The sequence below is a fragment of the Entelurus aequoreus genome, linkage group LG03, assembly GCF_033978785.1.
Source record: "Entelurus aequoreus isolate RoL-2023_Sb linkage group LG03, RoL_Eaeq_v1.1, whole genome shotgun sequence".
Lineage (NCBI taxonomy): Eukaryota > Metazoa > Chordata > Actinopteri > Syngnathiformes > Syngnathidae > Entelurus > Entelurus aequoreus.
Window position 1 is genome coordinate 47345034 of NC_084733.1, and position 26917 is coordinate 47371950.

The window sequence follows — 26917 nt, forward strand, 5'->3', positions numbered from 1 at the left end:
CTTCAGAACTGTATGTATTTAGTCTTCATAACTGTTACAGTATGTATTTAGTCATCATACTTTTCACAAATAAACTTGATTCTTTCCTCTTCTCCAGCCAATGCAGACTAGCGGCTTACCGTGTGGTGCTGGAGTGGGCGCTCAGAGGAGAGCGTCTAGGTCGTGGCAATAGGAGAGTGTTGCCTAGATGTATAGTTATGGCTATAAGAAGCAAGTACCCCTCTCCCACCGGCACTTACACTGGCTTCAACGAGGCAGAGGACATCTTCAATATACTGTAAATATTTCTGTACACGTACATATCACTGTAAGATTCAATCTTTTACAATAAAGTAATAACAATAGCACAGCTGTGTTTCTATCTCTTTATTTTAAACCACAAACCAACACCCCCACAACCACACCCCCACACACACCAATAATGTTCTATACATTATTTTTTGTCAGCTTTAGTATGGTTTGAACCGTGAACTGTGCCGTGCAAGTAAGTCTGCCTTTTCAGGCCTCGGAACAGGAGCTATGTTGTGCAGTAATCTTCGGCGTGGTTTGCGACAGGGCAAAGGCTCTGTATAAACAACAGTGTGGACAAACTAGGTCAATTATAGATGCTGTCAGCTACGTATGAGCATCCTTTGTCTGATTTTTACACTAGTTGAAAGTTTACACATGCTATTTGCTAGTAAAGGTGCTAATACAGTGCTTATATTTGCTACTATCATTCGTGTATACTGATATCACATCAACACAACATATTAGCTAATAACGTAACATTACCTGCACTCTGCATGCAGCTGGTGTCTCCCATCTTGGGACTGCACTTTTCTTTAGGTAAAGGTGCTTCGGATTTGGTCTCTTCTTTGACTGGCAGTAGTCATCCCGATCAAAGTGATCACTGCAGACCCTGTGGTCGGCACGGCGCAGTACATCAACAGGAGTGTCGGCATCCATTTGTAGCACAGCTAGCCATAACTTCAGTGTGTCCGTGTTGAAGTAAGGTAGTCTATGAAAGCTGCGCGAAGAGTAGCGCAACATTTTGTTGCCACAGTTTGGAAATGCGCACTCACGAACCATTGTTTTACTTTTATCCTTTTCTATAAAACTAAACTAACAGTCTTCGGTAACTTAGTCCAATACAAAATCACTTCGGTCGTCTCTCTTCACCTCAGTCAGGTAACTGTTTTTCCACCGGTGTTTTGTCGCGAGTTATCGCGAGATTTCGGAACGAGATTTGTAGCGTGGTGAGATTTGGACACAGCTCACAACAAACAGCGATCTCCAGCTAAAGGTAGAGACATACGTTAATTTCTCCTTTCTAGTATGTTGTCGGACACTCATTGTAACTATCTGAGCCTGTCAGTGTGAAAAAAATGCATGTTTATAGGCCGAATTTTGACGAGAGCCAGTTGCCCTGTGTACGAGCGTTAGCTGGGCTGGAGGCTGCCTGCCCTGCTCAATACTGGCGCGACCTCAAAAAATGTTTTATCCAGCACTCACATATACAGAAAAAATTATGAAAACAGGGCCCAGGTTGAAAAAAACCGAAGTTTCCCTTTAAGGTCATGAGAACAAGAAACAATAGTATAATGTGGAAGTTGTATGGGAAAAATATGTTCCCAGACTAGCAGCACATTGCCACAGTGGTTAGCGCTTCTCACAGCGAGAAGGGCCTGGGTTCGATTCCTGGGCTCTGAGTCTTTCTGTGTGGAGTTTGCCTGTTCTCCCCGTGACTATGTGGGTTCTCTCTGTTTACTTCAGCTTATTATTGGCAACACTACATTGGCCCTAGTGTGTGAATGTGAGTGGGAATGTTGCCTGTTTGTCTGTGTTGGCCCTGCGATGAGGTGGTGACTTGTCCACGGTGTAGAAATAGATCACGGGTGTCCAAAGTGCAGCCCCGGGGGCCATTCACAGTATATTTTTTAGTGGCCCACCGCACATTTTTAAAAATACTATATCATAAAATAAAAAAAACATACAAAGTGTAATTAAAGAATAAATAGGTGTAGAGTAACATGATAAAGTTCTAATGTTGATGATAAAAACTAGGGAAGCACAATGTTTCAAGACAATACCAATACAGATAACTTCCTGCTTCCCAAGCATGATACCAATAACTGATTAACTTATTTATAGGTATAATTTTTCAAATGTAAATTTAAATGTTGTTTTTTGCCCACCATTTTTTGCAACTGGCTTTGGGCAGCTTCTTTAGCAGCAGCCATTTTCATAGGCTTTCAAAACACTGTCGTAGCAATACTGGCGTTTCAGGTGCCTGATAAGGTTTGATGTGTTGAAGAGCAATGTTTTCTACCTCCTCGCGGAATGTTTGTGGAACATTTTGGTGCAATTAGCACATAGGATTATTTCTTCTTCTAATACATTGAAGTAGTCTGAAACGTGTTTGTTTACAATAGGCTCAGGAGACATTTACGACACAAAGAGGTGAAAAGGAGTGGTTGATTTGCTCACCCTGCCTAGAAAAGCTAATCTTGCCTAATTGGGGCAAAAACATTTTTATATTATTTTTGATAATTATCTGTCCAATATGTATCATGCACCCCTGCTAATAAAACAAAGCAGACATGCAGGATTTTTTTTCTTAAAAAATATATATAGTATTGGCTTTGAAAATGAAAAAAAAATTAAATGGCCCCCGCATTCTTTGATTTTATTTAAAGTGTGCGACCATTAGTTGAAAAAGTTTGGACACCCCTGTTGTAGATGGACACATACTAATACCTTTAAGGGAAGTTATTTTTTGCACTAAGCCATATGGTAGAAATAGAATTCCAAGCAGCGAGTAGTTCCCATTCGGAGATAATGAAATCAAACCCATTAAATTAGCCAAAACAAAAATCTTAAAATGCACTAAAGGGGTGGTAAATCTAATATGTAAGGATATGCATCTAAAAAAAAAAAAGTATATGACAGACCTTGTTGAGGTAGCGCTCATTCATGGCCTTTGCAATGTGACGGATCTCACAGCACTGGTCAGCTTCTCGCTTCTTTTCATTGAGTTTCTCGGCCAGGGTCTCGAGTTCTGTTAAGGCCATTTGCAGGGGCAGGCGGTCTGCATGTCCCACGGGTGTGTTTTTTAACATGTCCTGATGAAGAGCCACATAGACATTACACAATAATTGATATCAAACATAAATGTATTTACTGAAGCTTTGTGACTTTATTGCAATTGTGCACCTACACCACATGTACTGTAAGGTACATAGTGCAGTTAGGGGATTTAATAGTGGGTAGTGGAATGTACAATAAAAGAGTGCAGTGTGTCTGCATTTTATTGAATGGTCACTAAAATATTCTTAAAATAATTTACATTTATAAATACTAACAGGTAATGTCCCCGTCCTGCATTTATTAACTGTTCATCAAGTTAGTGGTTACAGAGTGCTTGTATTTGTGAGTAAAACACTCCCTCTGCTGGCGGATGTAGATACAACACATTAAATGGAAAACTGAACAGGAATGAAGTTGACAATTAAAGCATGTACCTGGAGTAGAAGAATGAACTGTGGAAACCTCTGGATTGGTTTCATCATTAGACCATACAGGGTCATCCGGTCAGAGCTCGTCTCTTGCCGATGCTGGAGAAGGTCAAACATTAAGAAATACATATTATCTATGCTAGCACATTACACGTGAATCAAATTATTGTGTTTTTTGCGAGGCAATACTAGTTGTGTAGGTAGGGTTGTATCTAATGTTAAATTGAATGGTGATGGAAATGCAGATTAATATCGAACCTTTAGGAATTCCAGGAAACCAGGTTTTGTTGCACATGTCTTCCTGACCACTGACATTGCCGTGCTAAAGTTGTTCACATATTCACAATAGGCATCCAGCACCATTGACTTGGAGAACTGTTGACAAACACAAATGTTGACAAAGGCAGTAAAATAAATATTGATTTAAAAAAAAAAAAATTCTAAGACACAAAGCCCGTATTAACTACTCACCTTTATTTACAAAACACTTATACATAGTACTTTACATCGTCACCTTCGTATTCCCCACCAGTAAGCCACTTAGCAAAGCTCAACAGCTTGTTTATTAAGAGAGTAGAGGGATACATAACTTGGGGACATAACTTGGCATAGCTGAAAAAAAAAGTTAAAGTACCAATGATTGTCACACTGTGGTGAAATTATTCTCTGCATTTGACCCATCACCCTTGGTCACCCCCTGGGAGGTGAGGGGAGCAGTGAGCAGCAGTGAGCAGCAGCGGTGGCCACGCCCGGGAATCATTTTGGTGATTTAACCCCCAATTCCAACCCTTGATGCTGACTGTCAAGCAGTGAGGTAATGGGTCCCATTTTTATAGTCTTTGGTATGACTCGGCGGGGTTTGAACTCACGGCCTACCGATCTCAGGGCGGACACTCTAACCACAAAGCCACTGAGAAATACAGTATGTATAAAACAAAAAGGGAGTAATAGACAATGCTGGCTTACCGAGGCTACAAAAACATCCCCAATCATCTCCAGGCTGTCCCACTCTGCCACTCGGCTCGCCAGAGCGATCTGGAACAGGAAGTGGCACTGCAGGATCTCTCGCACTCTGTAGAAAGTCATCTTGAGTTTCCTGTCACTCAGTAGCTTTGGCTCAACCTGGGACAGGGGTTTCTCGTATTGCTGATGAGGCAGACATCATAAAATGTAGCAGCAAATGCTATACTCTAACTCCAATTGGGTAATCACAGCAGCTGTACCTCTAAAATCCTCTTCAGTGCATCCAGATAGTTCTTCTCACTGTCCAGTATAGATCCCAGTATACATCTTCTCACCAGCTACAAATGACAACTGTTGTTATCCATAATTAAAAATGTCATTAAAACGGTAGCTAAGTGACATTTTGCTTACTTGTTGCTGTGAGAGGCTCTCTGGGGCTGGACCCAAAATTGGTTCAACATTGAAACAGTCCACTTCAATGAAGAATTCAGACTCCTCTTCTTCAAAACAGTGGGACTTTTTCTCTAATACAGTATGGAAAAGACATGTTAAATGTTAAAAACTAAGAGCTAACAGTCAATCCAACAAAACCATGAGAAAATAGTACAATACTGATAACTCATCATCAGCTTTGAAAAGTTAATTAGGTCAAGTTGTTGAATATATAAAAAGCGAAGCTCTTGTATCCTCCATATTTACTAGACATGTATTTAATTATTTTGATAACAATACAGTCCCTCTGGAATTTCACTGGCTTTGTTTTGAGATTGTAGCATTTTAAAATGCTTGAGTTCGAGACTGCTTTTTCAGAAAGTTGCAGCAAACGGTTTGAGGCCTATTTTTCAGTAACATTTAATCAACTTGTGATATCTTTAGATACTATCATTACAGTACTAGTGATATTAAAGTGGAACACTTGCGAAGAACAGATACAGAGCCAACATTTCTACACTAAAGGCATTATTTGAAATAACGGAAGACATAACCAATGCAATAGACGGTGAACAGTTTGCAACTGCAGTGTTTATGGATCTAACAAAAGCATTTGACAGAATGAATCATAATATCGTTCACAGCGCTTCACTTTTTCCACATTTTGTTATGTTACAGACTGATTCCAAAATGGAATACATTTATTGTTGTCCTCAACAGACAATACCCCGTAATGACAATGTGAAAAGTTTTTTTTTTTAATTTTGCAAATTTATTAAAGATAAAAAAATCACATGTACATAAGTATTCACAGCCTTTGCTCAATACTTTGCTGATGCACATTTGGCAGCAATTACGGCCTCAAGTCTTTTTGAATATGATTCCACAAGCTTGGCACACTTATCTTTGGGCAGTTTCACCCATTCCTCTTTGCAGCACCTCTCAAGCGCCATCAGGTTGGATGAGAAGCGTAAGTTTTCATCCAGAATATCTTTGTACATTCAGTCATCTTAGTCTAGTCAGGGAGGTCAAGAACCCGATGGTCACTCTGTCAGAGCTACAGAAGCTTCCAGAAGGACAACCATCTATCTCTGCAGCAATACACCAATCAGGCCTGCATGGTATAGTGGCCAGACAGAAGTCATTCCTTTGTAAAAGTTTGCCAAAATTCACCAGAAAGACTCTTAGACTATGAGAAACAAATTCTCTGGTCTGATGGGAGAAAGATTGAACTCTTTAGCATGAATGCCATGCATCATGTTTGGAGGAAACCAAACAGCACTCATCACCAGGCCAACACCATCCCTACAGTGAAGCATGGTGGTAGCAGCATCATGCTGTGGGGAAGGTTTTCAGTGGTAGTAGTAGGAGTCAGGATAGAGGAAAAGATGAATGCAGCAATGTACAGAGACTTCCTGGAACGCTTCCCATCCAACCCGATGGAGCTTGAGAGTTGCTGCAAAGAGGAATGGGTGAAACTGCCCAAAGATAGGTGTGCCAAGCTTGTGGCATGGTATTTAAAAATACTTGAGGCTGTAATTGCTGCCAAAGGTGTCAACAAAATATTGAGCAAATGCTGTGAATACTTATTTAAATGTGATTTTTTTTTAATAAATTTGCAAAATTTAAAAAAAAAAACATTTTCACATTGTCATTGTGGGGTATTATCTGTAGAATTTTGAGGACACAAATTAATTTATTCCATTTTAGAATAAGGCTGTAACATAAGAAAATGTGAAAAAAATGGCGTGGAAGCACGGTGAATACTTTCTGAATACACTGTAATTAACACATTAGAATAGTATGGCATCAGAGGGTTGGTCTTGAACTAGATAAGAAGCTACTTTATCAGCAGGGAGCAATACATAAAGCTAGGCTAAACCACGTATACAGCGCAAAATATATCATGTGACATACCACAAATCAATATTAGGACCAAAACTCTTCAATCTCTAAATAAACAACATTTGTAAAGTTACAAAGGATTTAAATATAGTCATATTTGCAGACGACACAACAGTGTTTTGTTCAGGAGAGAACACACAGAAGCTAATTCAAATAATAACACAATAAATAAACAAATAAAAAAGAGGATATGACAATAACAGACTCTTTGAATCTCAGTAAAACTAAAATAATGCTATTCGGTAACAGTAAAAGAGAAAGTCAAACACAAATACAAATAGACAGAGTAGAAATTTAAAGAGTAAAAGAAACCACATTTTGGGTGTAATAATAGATAATAAAATGAACTGGAAATCTTATGTAAAAATATACATCATATAGTGGCAATATGTAAATCAAATAATTAATAATGCAAAATATGTTCTGGACCAAAAATCACTACATATTCTCTACTGCTCGCTAGTGTTACCATATCTGAGTTATTGTGCAGAAACATGGGGAAATAATTACAAAAGCACGCTTCATTCACTAACCATGTTCCAAAAAAGGTCAGTTAGAATAACAAATCATGTCGGTTATAGAGAACATTCAAACCCTTTATTTATGTATTGAATTAAAAATATTGAAATTCAATGAATTGATGATTTGGAAAGAGCTAAAATTAGGTACAAAGCAAACTATAACCTTCTCCTCAATAATGTACAACATTTGTTTATCAAAACAAGAGAAATATAACCTTAGAGAAAACTCTAATCTTTAAACAATTATATGCATGTCCAACACTGAAGATCTTTAGTATATCAGTATGTGGAACTAAAATATGGAATGGATTAAGCAAAGAAATCAAACAATGTACTAATATAATCCAGTTTAAGAAACTGGTCAAACTCAGAGTTTACAAAGTACAAAGAAGAAGAATCTTGATAAACTAAACTTTATTGTAAAATTAGATAATCTTATTTATGCATGTTTGAAATAAACTTAAACCATAACCATTATGAATGTGTTAACAATGTTCAATGTATTTTAACCTTAAACCCAATGAGCACATGATTGCAACAAAAATGGAAAATACTGTATGGATATTTTACTCATTTTGTACCACACAGACTTAAAACTTGACACTAGATGGTTGCGCAAGCACAAGCTTATTGTCAAATTACTGTATTGTTTTAATGTATTGTATCGAATTTAAGTCCTAAAAAATTATAATCACAGAATGAAACCCTACCAAAGGAAGGTGGTGTTGTCTGATTATCATCATACTTCAACATCTCGGTCATGTAAATGCGGCCTCTTTGCTAGGTATTGCAAATTAAAATCTGCTCTTAATTGCTTTACCCTGGATAAATAAAATATAAACATATATAAATTCACAAAACCTTGAAACCTGTGTGTTGCTAAATGTTTATATACTGCATTACCCAGAGGGCTAAGTGCCACAGACAGGAACCGGAAGTAGGTCCAAGGTGTGCATAAGGAAAACAATTGTGTTGTTTGAGTAAGAAAGAGTTAATATATTGTTACACGTTGCTATTCCTGCTTGTCTACACCAGTGATTCTCAAACTGTGGTATGGTACGCGGGCTCCATCTAGTGGTATGCCAAAAAAACACTTAATTAAATTACTTACACACAGATACTGTGTGTAAGGTCAAAAATATTAATATATTTGTTAAATAAAACCTCTATCTTGTTTTTAATGAATATTCAGGCCTACTGCACTACTGTATTTTGTGTTGGTCATTATAGTGTTACTTGGAGAGCCAAGTGTTTTTTGAGGTCGTACTTGGTGAAAAAAGTTTCTGACTGACTGGTCTACACTGGTTAGAAAGTTACATGCGTGTTTGAGTGCCGCTCAGAGACCAATTCGATTGGCGATAGTGACACTGATTGGCCAAAATATGCGAGGAAGTTGTGGGCAAAACAGACAAAATTGCGATTCCACGCATCATTCGTGCGTATTAGTTGAATTTGCGGGAATTGGCGCAATATCACAAATTCCTAGAGGGACTGATTATAGCATATGACTAATTAACACAAATTCAGTATATCATCAAAATTCACAAATGGTCAAAAAGTTACATATTGTCAACTACTTGTTCCTGCTCTAATTAGCAAATGAAGATCAAACACCTCCTGAGCCTTTAACGGGTTTTAAAGGATAGGATAGGAAAGGATAGGAGTGACTTTTATTCATCCCACAATGATGATAAATGATAAATGGGTTGTACTTGTATAGCGCTTTTCTACCTTCAAGGTACTCAAAGCGCTTTGACAGTATTTCCACATTCACCCATTCACACACACATTCACACACTGATGGCGGGAGCTGCCATGCAAGGCGCTACCAGCAGCCATCAGAGGCAAAGGGTGAAGTGTCTTGCCCAAGGACACAACGGACGTGACTAGGAAGGTAGAAGGTGGGAATTGAACCCCAGTAACCAGCAACACTCCGATTGCTGGCACAGCCACTCTACCAACTTCGCCACGCCGTCCCTTATGAGGAAACTATGTGATTGCACTGCAGATTTTTACATACAGTAACAAAAGTAAAACGTAATAAAAAAAACTACAAATTAGTAGTAAATAATAACACCACATTATAATGTATTTAAATTCACTTGTAAGCAGGTGTTCTAAATAGATTACTTTAAATTACATTTACTAGGGCTGTGAATCTTTGGGTGTCCCACGATTCGATTCAATATCGATTCTTGGGGTCACGATTCGATTCAAAATCGATTTTTTTTTCAATTCAACACGATTCTCGATTCAAAAACAATTTTTTTCCCGGATCAAAATGATTCTCTATTCATTCAATACATAGGATTTCAGCAGGATCTACCCCAGTCTGCTGACATGCAAGCAGAGTAGTATATATTTGTAAAAAGCTTTTATAATTGTAAAGGACAATGTTTTATCAACTGATTACAATAATGTAAATTTGTTTTAACTATTAAATGAACCAAAAATATGACTTATTTTATCTTTGTGAAAATATTGGACACAGTGTGTTGTCAAGTTTATGAGATGCGATGCAAGTGTAAGCCACTGTGACACTATTGTTCTTTTTTTTTTTTTTTATAAATGTCTAATGATAATGTCAATGAGGGATTTTTAATCACTGCTATGTTGAAATTGTTACTAATATTGATACTGTTGTTGATAATATTCATTTTTGTTTCACTACTTTTGGTTTGTTCTGTGTCGTGTTTGTGTCTCCTCTCAATTGCTCCGTTTATTGCAGTTCTGAGTGTTGCTGGGTCCGGTTTGGTTTTGGAATTGGATTGCATTGTTATGGTATTGCTGTGTATTGTTTTGTTGGATTAATTAATTTAAAAAAATAAAAATATATGAAAATAAATACAATTTTTAAAAAATCGATTTTTTAAAAATGAAAATCGATTTTGAATTGCACAACGTGAGAATCGCGATTCGAATTTGAATCGATTTTTTTCCCACACCCCTAACATTTACTATACATACCATGACAAAAAGACTTGGTTTTGATGAAAGAACGTCCCTTCTTTACTGCAGCTTTGGTTTTCTCAAGTCCATCTTTGGTCCCTTCTTTCGCTGCTTTCACCAACTTTTGCATCTTAGGGGGATAAACATATTGACAAGCATATTTTTTAAACTCCAACTTTCATTAAAAACTGAGAAATATTATTGAAAGGCAAAGTTTAGTACAAAAAGCCTCAGTGCTACGGAGCCTAACGTAGCAGATCGTAAACAATGTTAGAGTCTGGATGTTAATATAGGTTGACAGCAAGTAATGCTGAGCAGACAGTAACTGGGACATCAGCTCAAGTAAACAAATACATCCTATCTGCCTTATTTCTAGATTTGACTGCTGTTGTCAGGGATTATTGTTTTTTTTGTCAGAGCATGAACGAAGAAAGCTGGGGTCAAAGGTCATTCTATTTTGTTTGCCAGTGTTCTTGTGAATCTTATCATTTATCTTCCTGCTAATCATTGATCATTTTATTTGAGGCAGCTATGAAGATGTTAATCAATGTATAAATATATTGAATATGCTTGCTCCAAAGTCACTTATACAGTATAAACCAATTTTTGAGTCTGCCTGCAATATATTTGTTTTTGGAGGCGTTCCCAGAATGCAAATGAAATCTCACCCTACCCTCTCCAAAAGTATCATAATTTATCTTTTGAAAATGTACACTTTTTAAATATATATCTTGAAGTTGTTACCACTATTTTTTCTTCAGACATAGTCAAAAATAAACTTTATAGACATAATATAGATTCACCCGATCATAACATTAGGTACACTTGCACAATCTCCGCTTGATTCAGACCAGCATAGAAAAAGCTGCTTTATCAGCATTAATATCACAGCATGCCCTACATCGGTGCCTTGCTACGATTAGATGAAAAAAATACTTTATCCTACCTTTTTTGTGTTTCGTCATAGCCTGAAACAAAGAAAGAGCTCCTCCCCCTCTGACTGAAAGCTTAACTTAATGGGGTCCTGTTATGCAAAACCAACTTTGTTACCGGTCAAACCATGAAGACTTGGCGGAGAATATTTATAAAACAATTTTGCCTTCTTCCAAATTTGCTCCAAACATGCTGATTAGAATTTTAGATTTTAGTGTTTTATTTTGCTATAGTAACATCAGCAGGTATCGCCATGTATGGTAGAAGTTTAACTAAAGAGTTTTGCGTCAGTCCGTCATTTTTATTCAGTTGTCGTCCAAAGTTGTAGTCAGTAAATTCCTTCTTTTGCTCAATACTCTTGTTGTAGGGCAGACTGGCTCATGCTAAAATCCCCCGCTGTTGACAGTTTGAATAAAAAGTAGTGTATAGTTAAACTTGTAGCCGTCAATAGACTCCATATGGAAGCGCTAAAAACTACAACATAACTAATGGGGTGGAGATGCAGTCGAAAGGTGCTTGGCCTGGAAGAGGGCTTTGGCACGTAAACGAGACCGCCCACAAAACGGCACTCTCTGAAGAGACAGTCAGAAAGCAGCTTGAAGATGGTCTGTAAAAAAATCTATGCAAATTGTTGACCGAAGTACCACCATTGCATGTTATGTAGACCAAAAGGAAGTGTTTTAAATATAGAAAAAAAATTGTGCTATGACCCCTTAATGTCCAAATAAGTATGTCCACCTCGCTGTGACGTCACCACCTAGCCAGACTGCAAAACTCCGCAAAAAGAAGCATCCAAAACTGTATGCAAGCTCGTACCAAAATGAATGAACCTTATTTAGCGCCTTGGCATTGTTTAACATGAGTCTCCTACATTGTAACAACATTTATAGGTCAGAAAAGAAAAATAATAATGATTTAAGCATGTAAAGGTGTTTCTAACAAACTCAGTTAGGAACCATTACACTCATTTATTAGGAAGCCTTAAATTAATATTAACTAACTGGCGTCCCAGGTTACCGTACAATCAACAAATGTTACATGGCAACGGATCATTCAGTTTTTGTTTAACCTTCATTTTGTGTCATAATAATAAAACAGGCCAGTGCAGCAGACAACGAGGCATGCCCATCACCAGGTCCACCACCATGAAACATTCATATTAGTGCAGGATGAGAGTACCACGGTGTCAGTAAAAGTCGGTTAAACCGGTACTCTAAAAGTCAAATGTTGAAACTACTTCAGTCGAACACAGGCAGGCAAGGCGAGCCACAGCAGGTTTTACCTTCTGCTCGTGTTTCTGTTTGAGCTGTTGCAGCTCTACCGTTCCCACTGTATTTGCCATTAGATCTTTCATCTTTTTCTCATAGTGTTCTTTCAAGCGGCTCAGATCTTGAGAGAGCTGAACAAAAGCAAAGCAAGCATTATTGGTTACGCTTGTCAAGTGTATTTGGAGTGCTATTTAGAGCGAATCCACTTTCTGCTTTATGTCTGCTAGTCCTTTTCCTGAAATATTTATTTTTGATCATTTTAACCATGAAGTAATGCAATTTATTAGTTTTTCGATTCGACAGACGGTATAAAATATTAGTGTACTCTATATTTCCTTCAGCAACAACAAAGGGTTGGAGTTGGGGGTTAAATCACCAAAATGATTCCCGGGCGCGGCGCCGCTGCTGCCCACTGCTCCCCAAGGGGATGGGACAAATGCAGAGGACAAATTTCGCCACATCTAGTGTGTGTGTGACAATCATTGGTACTTTAATCTTTAATCTAATCAAATATGAACTGTCAGGTTTCATGCTAATACATTACTATTGGGTTTTAATTGTGCTACCTTCAGATGTGTATTTATAGGATAGGATAGGATATACTTTATTAAACCCGAACAAGGGGATGGGTCAAATGCAGAGAGTAATTTCACCACACCTAGTGTGTGTGTGACTATCAGTGGTACTTTAACTTTAACAATGTGTAAATTCTGTGTTTGCGGTACAGATTGTACACACAGTAACAAAAGTAAAATGTAATTAAAAACATGGACAAACTAAAAGTAAGTAATAAATATTACTAAATACACAGACTATGTATAAATAATATAACAACAACACTATCTTAACACCCATATTGCACACTGAGCGAAAGTTTTGCACACCAAGAGAAAAGAGCAGATCACAGTAAGGAAGTATTGTTAAACTTAAAGGGGAACTGCACTTTTTTGGGGAATTTTGTTTAAGATTCACAATCCTTATGAGAAACAAGAACACATATGTATTTTTTAAATGCATTCTTACTCGCAAATACAAGTCTTCTTACAATGGAGCCAATGGGAGCCATTATGTCATTGCGTCTATTCCGACCAATGAAACCCCAAAAAGCGGCAACAATACTCCCATTTACATTTCATGACCTGAATGTTAACAAGTATTAGCGATATTGTTATTATTATTATTATAATGCTAATGTTAAGGACCTACATTTAGTGGCACATTGATCACAGAGAGTTAACTTCCTTATGCTGCTGTATTGACATCATCGGGGATGGTCAAAGTTAATTCTAGATTTATAAGTCATGCCTCTCCCCTGGAGAGTAAAATTATGTGGACATAAACTGAGAAGTCATTCTTCATCCAATGGGGAATATATCAGCATCCTAACTGTACGAAAGCCTATTGTGTGCCTTTAACCAGTTTTGTAATGTTCCTATGCATTTAGGTTGATAGGTCAATCTGTGACGTCATTTCCCCTTTAAAGCACGTCTTTGTCAGAATAGCCGGTTTCAATCAGTGGTGGCAGCCAGCCTTGTGTGCGTTGACGACTAAATACCACACACACACACACACACACACACACACAAAACCACACACATTCACATCTACCTTTCAGCAATAAAGATGATTAAAGGATTCTCTGGCCGGAATCTGTCCATCGTGTCCCAACTCTAAAAAAACTACTATCCCTTCCTTACATTGGTCCTTCGAGCCGGATAGAGTTCCACCATCAGACACTATGGAGTCATCACCTGCTGATCACCAGCCCTCTGTCAGGCCAAAGAGAGACATTCGACTACCACAGCATTTGGCCCCTTACGATGTCACCCTCCTTCCCTCTCAACTGCCTGCTGCCCAAATCTCCTCACTACCAGTAGGACAACACGGTGAAGCAAGGCCAACCAGAGCTAGGAGTGCGTCAGAGTACCAGTCATCTGCTTCTTCACGTCGATCCTCTCGGCGATCGCATGGGCTTCAACTGCTCCAAAATATTCCGGATGTTCAAACAGCTGCCCTAGAGGAGCGAATTAAAGGTTTGGAGCTTGCTGACCTACAGCAAGAAATAGAGGAGGAAAGGAAAGCTGACTTGAAGGCGAAGAGATTGGATGCACAAGCTAAAGAAGGACAAAGACTACAAGAGGATGCTCACCTTGCCAAGGAGAATATGGCAAGGGAAATGGAACGGCGCAGACGCTTAAAGAAACTGGAGAAAGACTTACACATTGCCCGTATTGTCAAGTCTTTCCTGTCGGAGTCTGAAGATGATGCAATGTCAACAACGTCAGCTCCGCCCGCTACTGACATGCTTCAGCTCCCATCAATAACTCCAATGAAATCCGCTGCCGCTATCCCGATTACACAGCCATTGACAACGATTCCCATTCCTGTGCAAGGTGCACAAACTTGTGTCCCGACTTTAGTAGCCCCCACTACAACTCCTGCATCTGTGTCTTTCACAAGTCAACATATGCCAGTCATTCCCACATCTAGTTATGCATCAACAATGACACATGCAGCCGCAGTGCCACAAACCATGCAAACTTCTGTACCACAACCACCAGTTCCAGCTGGTGCACCTCCTCCTGCTGGACAGTATGTTCAATACACATTACCATCTGCTACTCCAGCCCCGGCAGCACCACCCTGGCCCTACCCGGGCATCGAGACGCTGATCGCTACATCCTATGGCATTCCCAAACCAGTACTTCCAAGGTTTGAGAGTGGCCGGGAAAGTGATTTCGCCCTACTCAAGATGGCGCTAGAGAACTTGATGAATAGTCATCCTCACCTGAGCGAGCAATACAAATATCAAGTTCTACTAAATCAGCTCAAACTCCCTAACGCTCTGCAGTTAGCCAAGTCATTCATGTATGACCCAAACCCGTACACGGCTGCGCTAGGGGCTCTACAAGACAAATATGGCCAGCCTAGACAACTAGTACAGAGTGAACTAGGAGCTATCCTGAACTCACCCACCATCAAAGTGGGGGATGCAGAAGCTTTCGACACCTTCGCTCTCTCAGTTCAGACCTTAGTTGGCATGCTGCGGACTTTAGAGGGACCCCTTGGATACGAGCTCAAATGTGGTTCTCACGTTGACCGTCTAATAAGTAAAATGCCTCCTGCACACCGAGATGGATTTATGGAATACTGTCTTTGTCGAGGCATTCTACAGCCAGGTACCAACCAAACTTACACCCTGCCCGACCTGGCATCCTGGCTCCAAGTTAAAGCTCAAGCTAAGCGCCTGGCCAGCCGAGTCACTCACCTCTACAACCCGGGGCCTCCTCCTGCCAAGAGGGATTATAATAGTCCATGGCCGAAACAAAGGACAGCATCAATTCTCTTATGTTCTGGTGGAACCGGTAGCAGCCAGAGCACCAATCTGACAAAGTCACAACCCTTTAAACCTAGTCCTTATTGTCCATTTTGCAACAGTAAGGAGCATTATCTCAACTCATGCCTGGACTTCAAGAAACTGAATACCAGTGAGATCAATAAGTGGATCCAAGAAGGTAACAGATGTTGGAAGTGCGGTCGTGGCCACAAAGCTGCAGCATGTACGCTTAAACGCCCTTGTAACTTATGCAAAGAGACGCACCTCACAGTACTGCATGACACGATCCAAGAGTCATCTCAACAAGTCCTGATGATGAGTAACCAAAATCCCACAGTCTACCTGGAACAGCCTCGAAGCCCTCAAAGAGTTTTGCTGAAAGTTGTTAAAGTGCTCTTACAAAATGGAGACCGCACTCTAGAGACATTTGCTGTGCTCGATGATGGTTCTGAGAGAACACTCATCCTCCCCTATGCAGTAGAGCAACTACAACTTGCTAAGCATCCTGAAACCCTTCACCTGAGAACTGTTCAACAAGAAGTGAAAGTGCTCAATGGTTCGTCAGTCAGCCTTCACGTCTCCCCCATCTTCAAGCCAAGCAAGAAGTATTGGATTAAAAATGCCTTCACAGCTGAGAATCTGAGCCTATCTCAGCACACATATCCAGTAGCGGCCCTCCAAAAACGCTACGAGCACCTCAAAGACCTTCCTTTGCTGCCTATCCATCGAGCGCAACCGCTACTCCTCATAGGTTCTGATATGTCTCAGCTTCTTGCTCCTACAGAGCCGGTGCGAGCAGGCCCATCTGGCGGCCCCATAGCAGTCTGTACCAACCTAGGCTGGTCCCTACAAGGTCCGTCTGTGATTTATGCATCTTCCCATCAGCCTTCCTGTCTGCACGTTACCACTGAATCCCCATATACCGAACTTTTCAAGAATGTGGAACGTCTCTGGCAGATCGATACTCTCCCTTACGTCAGCGAGAAGATTGCATCTCGTTCCAAGCAGGACCAACAAGGTCTCTCTCTTTTACAGACTGACTCTAAGCGTGTACCTGTTGATGGTATCCAGCGCTACACGACACCACTGTTACGTCGCCAGCCAAGCACTATGCTATGTGCACCCTCAGATGCTGTAGTGCCAAACTTACGCAGCATTGAACGCAGGTTGGCCAAAGACCCTCACCTTGCAACCTCTTATCGTAGAGAGATGGACAAACTTATCAAAACAGGATACGTTGCTGAGATTCCTTCAGAGGAGGCAGCAAAGAGTACTGAGTCGTGGTATGTACCACATCATATGGTGCACCACAATGGGAAAGACAGAGTGGTCTTCAACTGTTCTTTCTCCTACAATGGCCAGTCTTTGAATGATCATCTCCTCCCTGGACCAACGTTGGGCCCTACTATGATTGGGGTCCTCTTGCGGTTCCGATGTCATGCAATAGCCATAAGCAGGGATATCAAGTCAATGTTTCACCAGATCCGCTTACTTGACCATGATAAACCACTCCTACGATTCCTGTGGCGGAACATGGACAGGGAATCTAGAGCGCAGATCTTTGAATGGCAGGTCCTACCTTTCGGAACAACCTGCAGCCCCTGTTGTGCAGTGTACGCCTTACAGCAGCACGTCAGGGACTATGAGCCACCAGGCTCTCTGCTCATGCAAGTGGTTGAGCACTCCTATGTGGACAATTGCCTCCACAGTCTGAGTAAGGTTGAAGAAGCCAAAGCTCTAATTGACACTCTGCGTGAACTTCTTAGCAAGGGAGGTTTCGAGATCCGACAGTGGGCTAGCAACATGCCAGAAGTTGTGGCCCATCTACCACCTGATGCACGATCAGCAACTAGTGAGCTGTGGTTATCCAAAGCAAGTGATAACCTCCACAAACCCACTCTTGGACTATGCTGGGATTGTTTGAATGACACCCTGAGTTTCAAGCGTCACACAACAGAATCATCAGCTGCCACTCTTCGAAATGTCTACAGTGTCCTGGCCAAGCTTTATGACCCCTTAGGATTCATTGTACCATTTACCACTCGTTGTAAGGTGCTCATCCAAGATATGTGGAAGTCCAACCTCGGCTGGGACGACCAGATCCAGCCTGCAGATCTCCTTGACAAGTGGTCAACCTGGGTACGTGAGATTCCCACTTTACAACAATTTAAGGTGCCCCGTTCCTATGTACCTTTTACTGTGAACACTCCCACTGCAACCAGACATATTCACATCTTCTGCGATGCCTCCGAGCGGGCCTATGGGTCAGTGGCCTTTATGCAGTCAGTAGATGACAATCAGCACACCCATGTGTCTTTCGTGTTCGCCAGATCACGAGTTTCACCGAAAAGGCAACTATCCATCCCGCGACTAGAGCTCAGTGCTGCACTTACAGGAGCACAGCTGGCCAAAGTGATAGAGACAGAGCTCGGTGTCCCTTCAGATCGCATCACGCTATGGTCAGACTCAACAACCGTGCTGCACTGGATCAGATCAGAATCGTGTCGCTTCAAAGTATTTGTGGGGACTCACATCACCGAAATCCAAACCCTAACAAACCCCACTCAGTGGCTTTATGTTGATTCTCTGAACAATCCAGCAGACAATATCACTTGTGGACTCACCCTGCAGGAAATGATCCAAGAGCACCGCTGGAATAAGGGCCCGCACTTCCTTTACCTGCCAGAAAATGAGTGGCCAAATTTGCCTACATCTGACCTGGAACCGGATGCCACAGAGCTGAGGAAATCCGCCTTCGTTGGAACTATTTCCTGTGCTTCATCCACTCAGCTTACTGATTTCAGTAAGTTCTCCACATGGAAACAGCTTCTACAAGAGACAGCTAGCTCCCTTCATGGGGCGGATGATGCTGGTGCTTCATCCCCACCTTCCGCCGTGGATTTTCTGCAAGAACGTAACAAGTGGAGGAACGATGGCAAGACCCTTTTGGCTGGTCAAGTTGTCTTGATAGTGGATCCTCAACTCCCCCGAGGATCGTGGCCTGTAGGACGGATCACTCAGACCCATCCAGGAGCAGATGGACGGGTCTGGACTGCCAGAATACAAGTGAAGAATCGCACCTACCTTCGCCCAGTCGCCCGACTGATCATGCTTCCACCTCTTGATGACGAGGACACTACCTCATAGACTTTCTTCTAGTTTCAACTGCCATACGGACAGTTGGGGGCGGCTGTGTACGAAAGCCTATTGTGTGCCTTTAAGCAGTTTTGTAATGTTCCTATGCATTTAGGTTGATAGGTCAATCTGTGACGTCATTTCCCCTTTAAAGCACGTCTTTGTCAGAATAGCCGGTTTCAATCAGTGGTGGCAGCCAGCCTTGTGTGCGTTGACGACTAAATACCACACACACACACACACACACACACACACACACACACACACACACACACACACACACACACACACACACACACACACACACACACACACACACACACACACACACACAGACACACAAAACCACACACATTCACATCTACCTTTCAGCAATAAAGATGATTAAAGGATTCTCTGGCCGGAATCTGTCCATCGTGTCCCAACTCTAAAAGAACTACTAACAGTTGGCATCCCGGTTACAGCAGACATTGTACAGTAAGTTATGTTTTATTATGTTTGTTGTTCCTTGTGATGTCTGCAGTGAGTAGTAATCAGTGATGTTGTTGAAAGAAAAAGCGAACGTTGTGATGTGTTTGGGAAATTATTGCGCCCAGTATGTTTAAAATGAGCAAAATATGTAACGTTTCAACGTTTTTATTAAGCGACAGAATAGAGCGACTCACATTGGCTCCATTGTAAGCTGACTTTTTCTTGCATTCTTTTACAATGTTGGAATGCATAAAAAAGTAAAATATATGTGTGCTTGTCTTACATAAGGAGAATGAAAATGAAATGAATGAAAGTGGTGTTCCCCTTCAAGTTAAAATGGGTGCGACAAATTTTACAATAATGCAACAGAACTATGTGTTATGCACAATCAGTGAAATATAACAAAAATATGTGTCTACAATAAATGTAATAATACTTTTTTTTAAATGGCTAAATGTTTTGGTTCTTGTAATGTAGTACTACAATGATTTCCAAGGATTACAATTAAATTAAACACTTAAGTATTTAAATGTTGAAAGTTTTTTATGAGCCATTTATGCATAAACTTTGAGTTTAGGCACATTGAAATTCTTGTGCAGTTGTCTTCGAGTCAACATAATAGCAAAATGCGTTATATAATATAAAGTACAACAATATAAAATGTTTAATTATATATTATTTTCAATGAGTGCCTTATAAATGGTTGGAAAATAATTCAGGATTATGAGATTTTTGAACATGCATGTTTTGAATGTGAAGTTCAAATTCAAAAATACATTTTAAAATGCCTTTCTTTGTAGAAACACTGAGAAAACAGATACTATACTCACATGTGTCTTCTTCTGGGAAGGCTTCCCCCTCATGAAAGCATTGGGCAAGCCGTTCTCGGAGCGCCCCTCTTCATCGCTGGCCTCGTCGTAGCTTTCGAACTCGCTTGAGCTCCAGCCATTGTCAAGATAGCTTCCTTCCTCGCCGAGCTCAACGTCGTCATAAATCATCTCATCTGGTTCTGTATGAGCAGTGAAGAAATCCGATTAATCTCTTCATTTTAAAAATATAGGTTAAACATGAAGCCTGTGCTTCTTGAAAAACAACAATTTTACTAAAAAAAGTTTTAAAGTGTTGGCATACATTTTAAAAGGCATTACCTGTGTTGGAGTCAGAGTTCTCCTTGGGCACGTCATCGTAAATCACCTCGTCTGGATCTTTCAATAAAGGAGAAAAAAAAAACTGTGTTTGAAGTCATTTAGTCACGCTGCCAAGTTACAAGTAAGAGAGATTGTACAATAGTTTGATTCCTCAAAAAAAATGGGGAAGAACGTCTGAGAGGTTAGACAAATGAGTGAAGTGAGCAAAAAAAAAAAAAGAAAAATTAGTGGCCTAAAATGATGACGGTGTTCTTGGTCATCCTTACTTTCCATCCATGCAGTGTTGGCAGGGTCTGATGCCCACTTTGCCAGAGCATCCTCCTCGCTATGTGGAACATCTTCATTGAAAACACTTTAAGAATATACAAACAAATTAATCTAGCAGTATATTTTACTTATTGACAAGATACTACTTTTTCAGTAGCATTACAAGATGCATTACAAGTTGATGGGTTCTATTTGTCATGGTAAACCACATGGTTTGTCCAGGAATGTGTGTCACACACCTGTCAACAGAAGTGTTCTCAGTCCGGATCACTGTGACTGTGGAGAAGAGTGAAAAAAACATTGATAAATTATAATCGGTTACACAATGAAAACGCATGTACTGTAACACAATACAAGTCAGTGTATTGTGTATTGTATTGAATATATTTGATTTCCCTTAAAATAGCAACGTCCATATCTGTACTGGAATAAAATACTGTACTGTTTTAAATTGGCCACCAGGAGTCACTAATAGTTTCTGTTTACCAAGATCACTTATCCAAAGACTGGTTAGAGCACAGGGATTTCCAAACTTAAACCACAATACTAAAAGGTGTTTTGGGGGCAGCCTTATTTATTTTTACAAACTCTATGCTCTTATTTTTGTATAAAGTGTAAAAAAAAATGGATCTATACCTATCCGTATTTATCTAAAGACAATACTTTGTGTTGTTATTCAATCATCAGTATGTATCAACATTTCTGCTTTTTCTCTGTATATGGTCACTTTTTGTTCTATTTGTCCAATTTTTTAAAATGTTCTTCTCTGGTTAATTTTATTTCTACATAGTGCCGTAGGCCGTTTAAAAATGAGCCGGGGGCCATACTTTGGACACCACTGCTATTGTAAAGCCATTTTTTACATTTAGGTGCTCTCTCATCCGAGTGTCCTTGCATGCAGTCTCTCGTGAGGTTGTTTCTACATACAGAGTTTTACAGGTCAGCTTAAATTTATTTTACAAGAACAACCCTATGCTCTCCAAGTATATGAACAGGAAACGAGTTTGCACCAAAAACAACTTTGACAGTATTACATAATCTTAGAAATAGTATTACATTAATCTGGTGTCATTTTGGTAAATCAACTACAATATAATTAGGCTTCAAACATGTCGGGGGAAAAGGAACATAATCACAGCCGACACATATAGAATTTTGCTAAAATTAGTTCATATTTCCATTAGGCAAAGCTTTGAGGAAAAACAAGAGCGGGGGGAGTAGGCTGGACAGAAAGCTGAGCGAGCATTTTTGTGCCATGACCTCGGATATGTAGGTCTGTATGGAGGCGGGGGGAATTTAACAATACAGTAGCAAGATGACAAGAAATGAGGGAGAAAGCACCTGGTAAAATATGCATGTTTGATCTGTGGCATAATACTTAATACTTTGTTTGATGCCAAGTGTATGTGGGGGAGGTCATACAATAAATACTTATTAGCCATTAACTCAAATGAATGATACAACACTTTTAAATAATACATATAGTAAAGTAAATGCAACATTCTATTAGCAGCTGCCCTCCACAATCCAAAAAATGCATGGCAAATTAACTGCAGACTAAAGTGATGATTGTTTGTTTACATGCGTCTTATAGGCTTTGTGCGGCCCTAAACAATATTTTTATGTGGGCCCCATTTTGGTACTTAATATTACTTATTTATTATTATTATTATTATTATTATTAGATTCCTAAAGGGGCCTCAACCCTAAACTTAAAATCATCACTCAAAAGACACACACTCGATATGTTTATATGCACTAAAACTGATTATTGGTTTAATTTACTTAAAACTATTTCACCAAATTAAGCCATCAGTAGGGTAAAACTACCCTGTCTCAGGACGGTCTAATCCCAGCTCACGTTCCGTATTAGTGGGTGAACAATCCAACACTTGGTGAATTCTGCTTCACAATGATAAAAGGAGCCAAGGGGCCCGAGGTCCACTCAAATTTTAACACTGAACGAGTAATCTTGCTATTCAATAATTACTGTATCGCAAACCTACTTTCAGTCGCCAAATGATATGAAAGCCTGCATAATAACAAAGATTATTATCAAGTCTTAGGTCAGGTTGATGACGAAAATAAATATTAATAAATATACTATAAAAAAGGGACTTATGAAAACTGATGAAAATACATTTACATATAATTACACAGTGCTGAAATAAACATATTCTAACTACATTAATAATAAAATATGTTTCTTAAATAAACAGTAAAAATTCAAGTGAAAATGAAGATACAGCTTCACTACTTTAGACATATTTTTTGCGCTTAAGATGCTTCCCTATGACTTTATGACTTTAGCTCCAGATTTCTTCTGTTTGTTTCATATTGTCATTACTGCGGCAAGTGGTGGAAATATGTATTACATCTGCACTGTAAATAAATAAATAAATGTTGATTCAACTTAACTCAGTCAGGTCATTGTGTGAATGTGATTAAGGGTGAATGTGATAAAACAAACATACGTATGTATAAATATGGACCGTTTACCATGTTGAGCCAACTTTACTTACAGTTGTAGGAAACTTGATCAAATGTATTGAATCAACATATTTTAAAGTCATCGTACATCAGACTGAATGTCAACTCATGTTTTCAAGTGTACTTACACTAAAAATTGACTCAACTTAACTCAGTCAAAGCAACACGATGACCTGACTGAGTTAAGTTTAGCCAATTTATAGTGTAAGTATAATACACTTCAAAACATGACTTGACATTCAGTCTAATCTACGATAAACTTTAAAATATTAGATGAGATAACTTTAAAATATGTTTATTCAATACAGTTGATCAAGTTTCCTACAACTGTAAGTCAAGTTGGCTCAACTTGGTAAATGGTCTGTATTTATATAGCACGTCACTGTACCTACTGTAAGTAGGTTTGTATTATAACATCCACCCATTCACATACTTCGCGTGACGTCACATTGCTGGCGCATGCCTGTTGGTTGAAAGGCCCACCTTAACTTACTTTCTGAAGTTAACTGAACTAATTATTATGGGATTTTAAGGATTTTCCACATTTTTGTTCCAGTTGAAGTTGTCATAAATCTTATTACTTAGTTGTGATGGGCAATTTTTTCAGTCAACTTGACAACAATAGTCCTTCTGACTTATAGCCAAAAACACTTAACGGAGTGAGTACAGACAATGGACTTTAAAACAACTTTCCTTGTCTTTTGCAAAAAGTAAATCTCTGACATGTTAGAACCATTGAACCATCTCAAGCCCTGAGAACCTCAGGGAGCGGTCTCTTGCTAGTGCCTAGAGTCAGTTCAGTTCAGTTCAGTTTAGTTCAGTTCAGTTTAGTTTAGTTTAGTTTAGTTTAGTTTAGTTTAGTTTAGTTTAGTTTAGTTTAGTTTAGTTTAGTTCAGTTCAGTTCAGTTCAGTTCAGTTCAGTTCAGTTCAGTTTTGCTTGCAATACAAAGAGTCAGGACCAAACATGCCAAGACTGTTTCAATTTTAAGCTCCTAAAATCTGGAATAGTCTTCCATAAGATGTGAGACATGCCTCAACGTTGGCAATGTTCACATCCTGGCTGAAAACACTTATTTAATTGCATATGACAACCGAAAATATTTTATCTACACTCTTTGATTGATTTTAATTTGAATTATGACTGCTTTTATAGGATTTTATTTTTGGATTTTAATTTGAATGATGATTATATATATATAATTGGTCTAATATTTTTTATTTTTGCCTTCTTGTAATTTTTCTGCTAAGTACTTTGAATTGCCTTGTGTACTAATTGTGCTCCATAAATACAATTGCCTTGCCTTGCCTTATCACGTGGCCCCCTTAGTTGTTGTGGCCCCCTTAGTTGTTGTGGCCCTATAACAACTGCATTGTGTTTGTGTGATTGGCTGACGATCAGTCTAGACTACCTCTAGTTCAAAGTCAGTTGGGGTGAGCTCCAGCTCTGAACAGGATACACAGTAGAACAAAAATTTAATAAATGATAATATTTAATTTTACCATCTTCATCCACGGAGAAGTGACGAATGATGACAGGTGTTGTGTAAGCAGGTGTGATGAGTGGTACACCAGAGGGGGTTGCATAGCCACAGGGCACTGGTACGGAGTAGCCTGGGGTGATGCCACCAGGGCTGCCATGGGTATCCTGGGCTTCTTCTACTTGCTCCTTGGTCTCTCCTGGCTCAGGAGGAGAAGAAGGGGTTCCGTGCTGCTCGACCTGCTGCAGCTGGAGCGGAGTGATGTCAATCACAGAGTAAGGGTTGACTTTCGAGGAGCCCTTTGGAACAGGTGTGGCGTGTAGCTGGTCTTCACTTCCTGTTACAACAGAAACGATCAAGTTGATTGAAGGATACAAGGAGTTTTCACATACGGTACATGGTACAAAATTTGGACTCAGATACCGTCAACTGGCAAGTATTAAGAAAAACAGTAGTAGACTGATACAAGTCAAATACAATTATAGAAAAATGCAGAGTCAGTCACTTTTATTGATCCAGGTGACTTTTTGATTGCGTAAAAATTGGATTGCATAAGTATAAATATAAATATAAGAAAAATATGCACTTAATGGACAATTAAATGGTTATCTGCACACACCAATTAAGCAGTGTAACAAACAAAATACAATTACTTAGTGGGGTTGCGAGATATACGATATAAATGACATACATTTTGCGAGCGATAGCACTTTTAATACTTTCGTATCGTCATATCATGATAATGCATGTTGATGACACATTCTATCTGTGTCCTGCAAATTTGACAACGTAGCATCCTCGCTAGCGGCTACTGTCATATCCCATATAGTTTGGCCCATAAACTAACCTATAAATGAAAATATTTTTTGACGTAACTAAATATCTCAACCATGCCTTGATTTAAAATTTTCGGGATTGATGGGTATCTCAAATACAAAAAACAGGTACCAACAAGTAACAAAAGTAGGTTTTGCATAGAGGTGTTTTGAGATAAGAAAAAAGAAAAAGCCTTAAATATAATATGAGAAAAGTAAAATATAATCTCTAGTCTTCTTTAAAAAAACATTTAGCTATGCTCAATCCTTCACCTAAGAAAAACGCAAAAGAACAACATTGGAAATAAAGTGCCCTGGTTTAAGAGAAAATGTTTAAACGTCAGCACAACATGAACATAATTTATTTTTAATAATGGTGATTTTTATTGGTAAACATTACTATAGGACATGCACGCAAAGATTTTAGCCAGGAACACCAACGTGCCAACTGCTTGATGATGCTGTATGACAGGCTGTGTTACTTTCAAAAATGTATTCATTATACTTACTGGTTACTTTACCAAAAAATGTATTGAATTTCTAACGGAATTACTCTTTAATAAATATAATTAATTACTAGGGAAAGTAAATCATGTGTTACTTAAAAAAAACTTCAAATATCTGGCATAATGCAGTTGAGATAAGTTTCATATGAGTGAAGTGAGCGCGTCTTTGTGTGTACTTTTAAAATGCTATGCCTGTCGCCTAGAGACGTGTGACTTCAGCAAGTTCACGCTCAGTCTGAGTCTCACAGGCATTTTAGCTTGAGCTGTTTTTGTTAGCTTAGCAGACTTGCAGCGGTAGTTTGTCAGCTATGGCGGCAGCTCTTTTGAATCTTTCACTGGTATGTGTTACCTCTGCTTAATAAATAGATTGACTGTGCGTCCATAACTGTATGTTCTTGTCAACAAATATGGTATTGTTGGTTGGATTTGTTGTTCAAATTCCCTCAGACCCTTTGTAGTTACTGCCGCGCAGTGCAGTTTGTGTCAAGTTTTAAGGCGGTGAACATTTTTTTGTCTTTTACTGACCAGTTCCTCCAACTAAGACCTTGTTTCTTCCATGTTGGAAGACTGAGTGTGTGAGTGAGGGGATCCAGCCATGTTCCCTCCCCTCTGTGCATGGCACAGAAGGGAGGGCACACACAGCTTTGACCGCACATATCAGTGACCAGTGGCGTGCGGTGAGGTTAATGTCTGGTGAGGCACGACTGCATCATCACAGTCAGATTTACAAACATATGAACCTGCAGTGCAGGTGTACCTAATGTTGTGTCCCTGCGGTCGTTCGCGGCTCCTGCAGCGCGAG

At 39.5% G+C, this 26917-nt stretch overlaps 1 protein-coding gene across 4 annotated transcripts in view; it reads right to left on the reverse strand.

The window, feature by feature from the left end:
* Positions 1-26917, reverse strand: part of LOC133646519 (rho guanine nucleotide exchange factor 10-like) — a 121316-nt gene that overhangs the window by 62887 nt on the left and 31512 nt on the right. For 2 of the 4 annotated variants that reach the window (XM_062041962.1, XM_062041963.1), the window contains exons 4-16: positions 24817-25131; positions 21066-21102; positions 20826-20911; positions 20560-20616; positions 20242-20420; positions 12483-12599; positions 10286-10397; positions 4872-4984; positions 4721-4798; positions 4464-4643; positions 3756-3872; positions 3504-3596; positions 2934-3104 (exon numbers count right to left, since the gene is read on the reverse strand). In XM_062041962.1, coding sequence (XP_061897946.1) covers positions 2934-3104; positions 3504-3596; positions 3756-3872; positions 4464-4643; positions 4721-4798; positions 4872-4984; positions 10286-10397; positions 12483-12599; positions 20242-20420; positions 20560-20616; positions 20826-20911; positions 21066-21102; positions 24817-25131 — 1655 coding nt within the window. The remainder of the gene's footprint in view (positions 1-2933; positions 3105-3503; positions 3597-3755; positions 3873-4463; positions 4644-4720; positions 4799-4871; positions 4985-10285; positions 10398-12482; positions 12600-20241; positions 20421-20559; positions 20617-20825; positions 20912-21065; positions 21103-24816; positions 25132-26917) is intronic. The other 2 variants (XM_062041964.1, XM_062041965.1) reach the window with 1 other exon arrangement.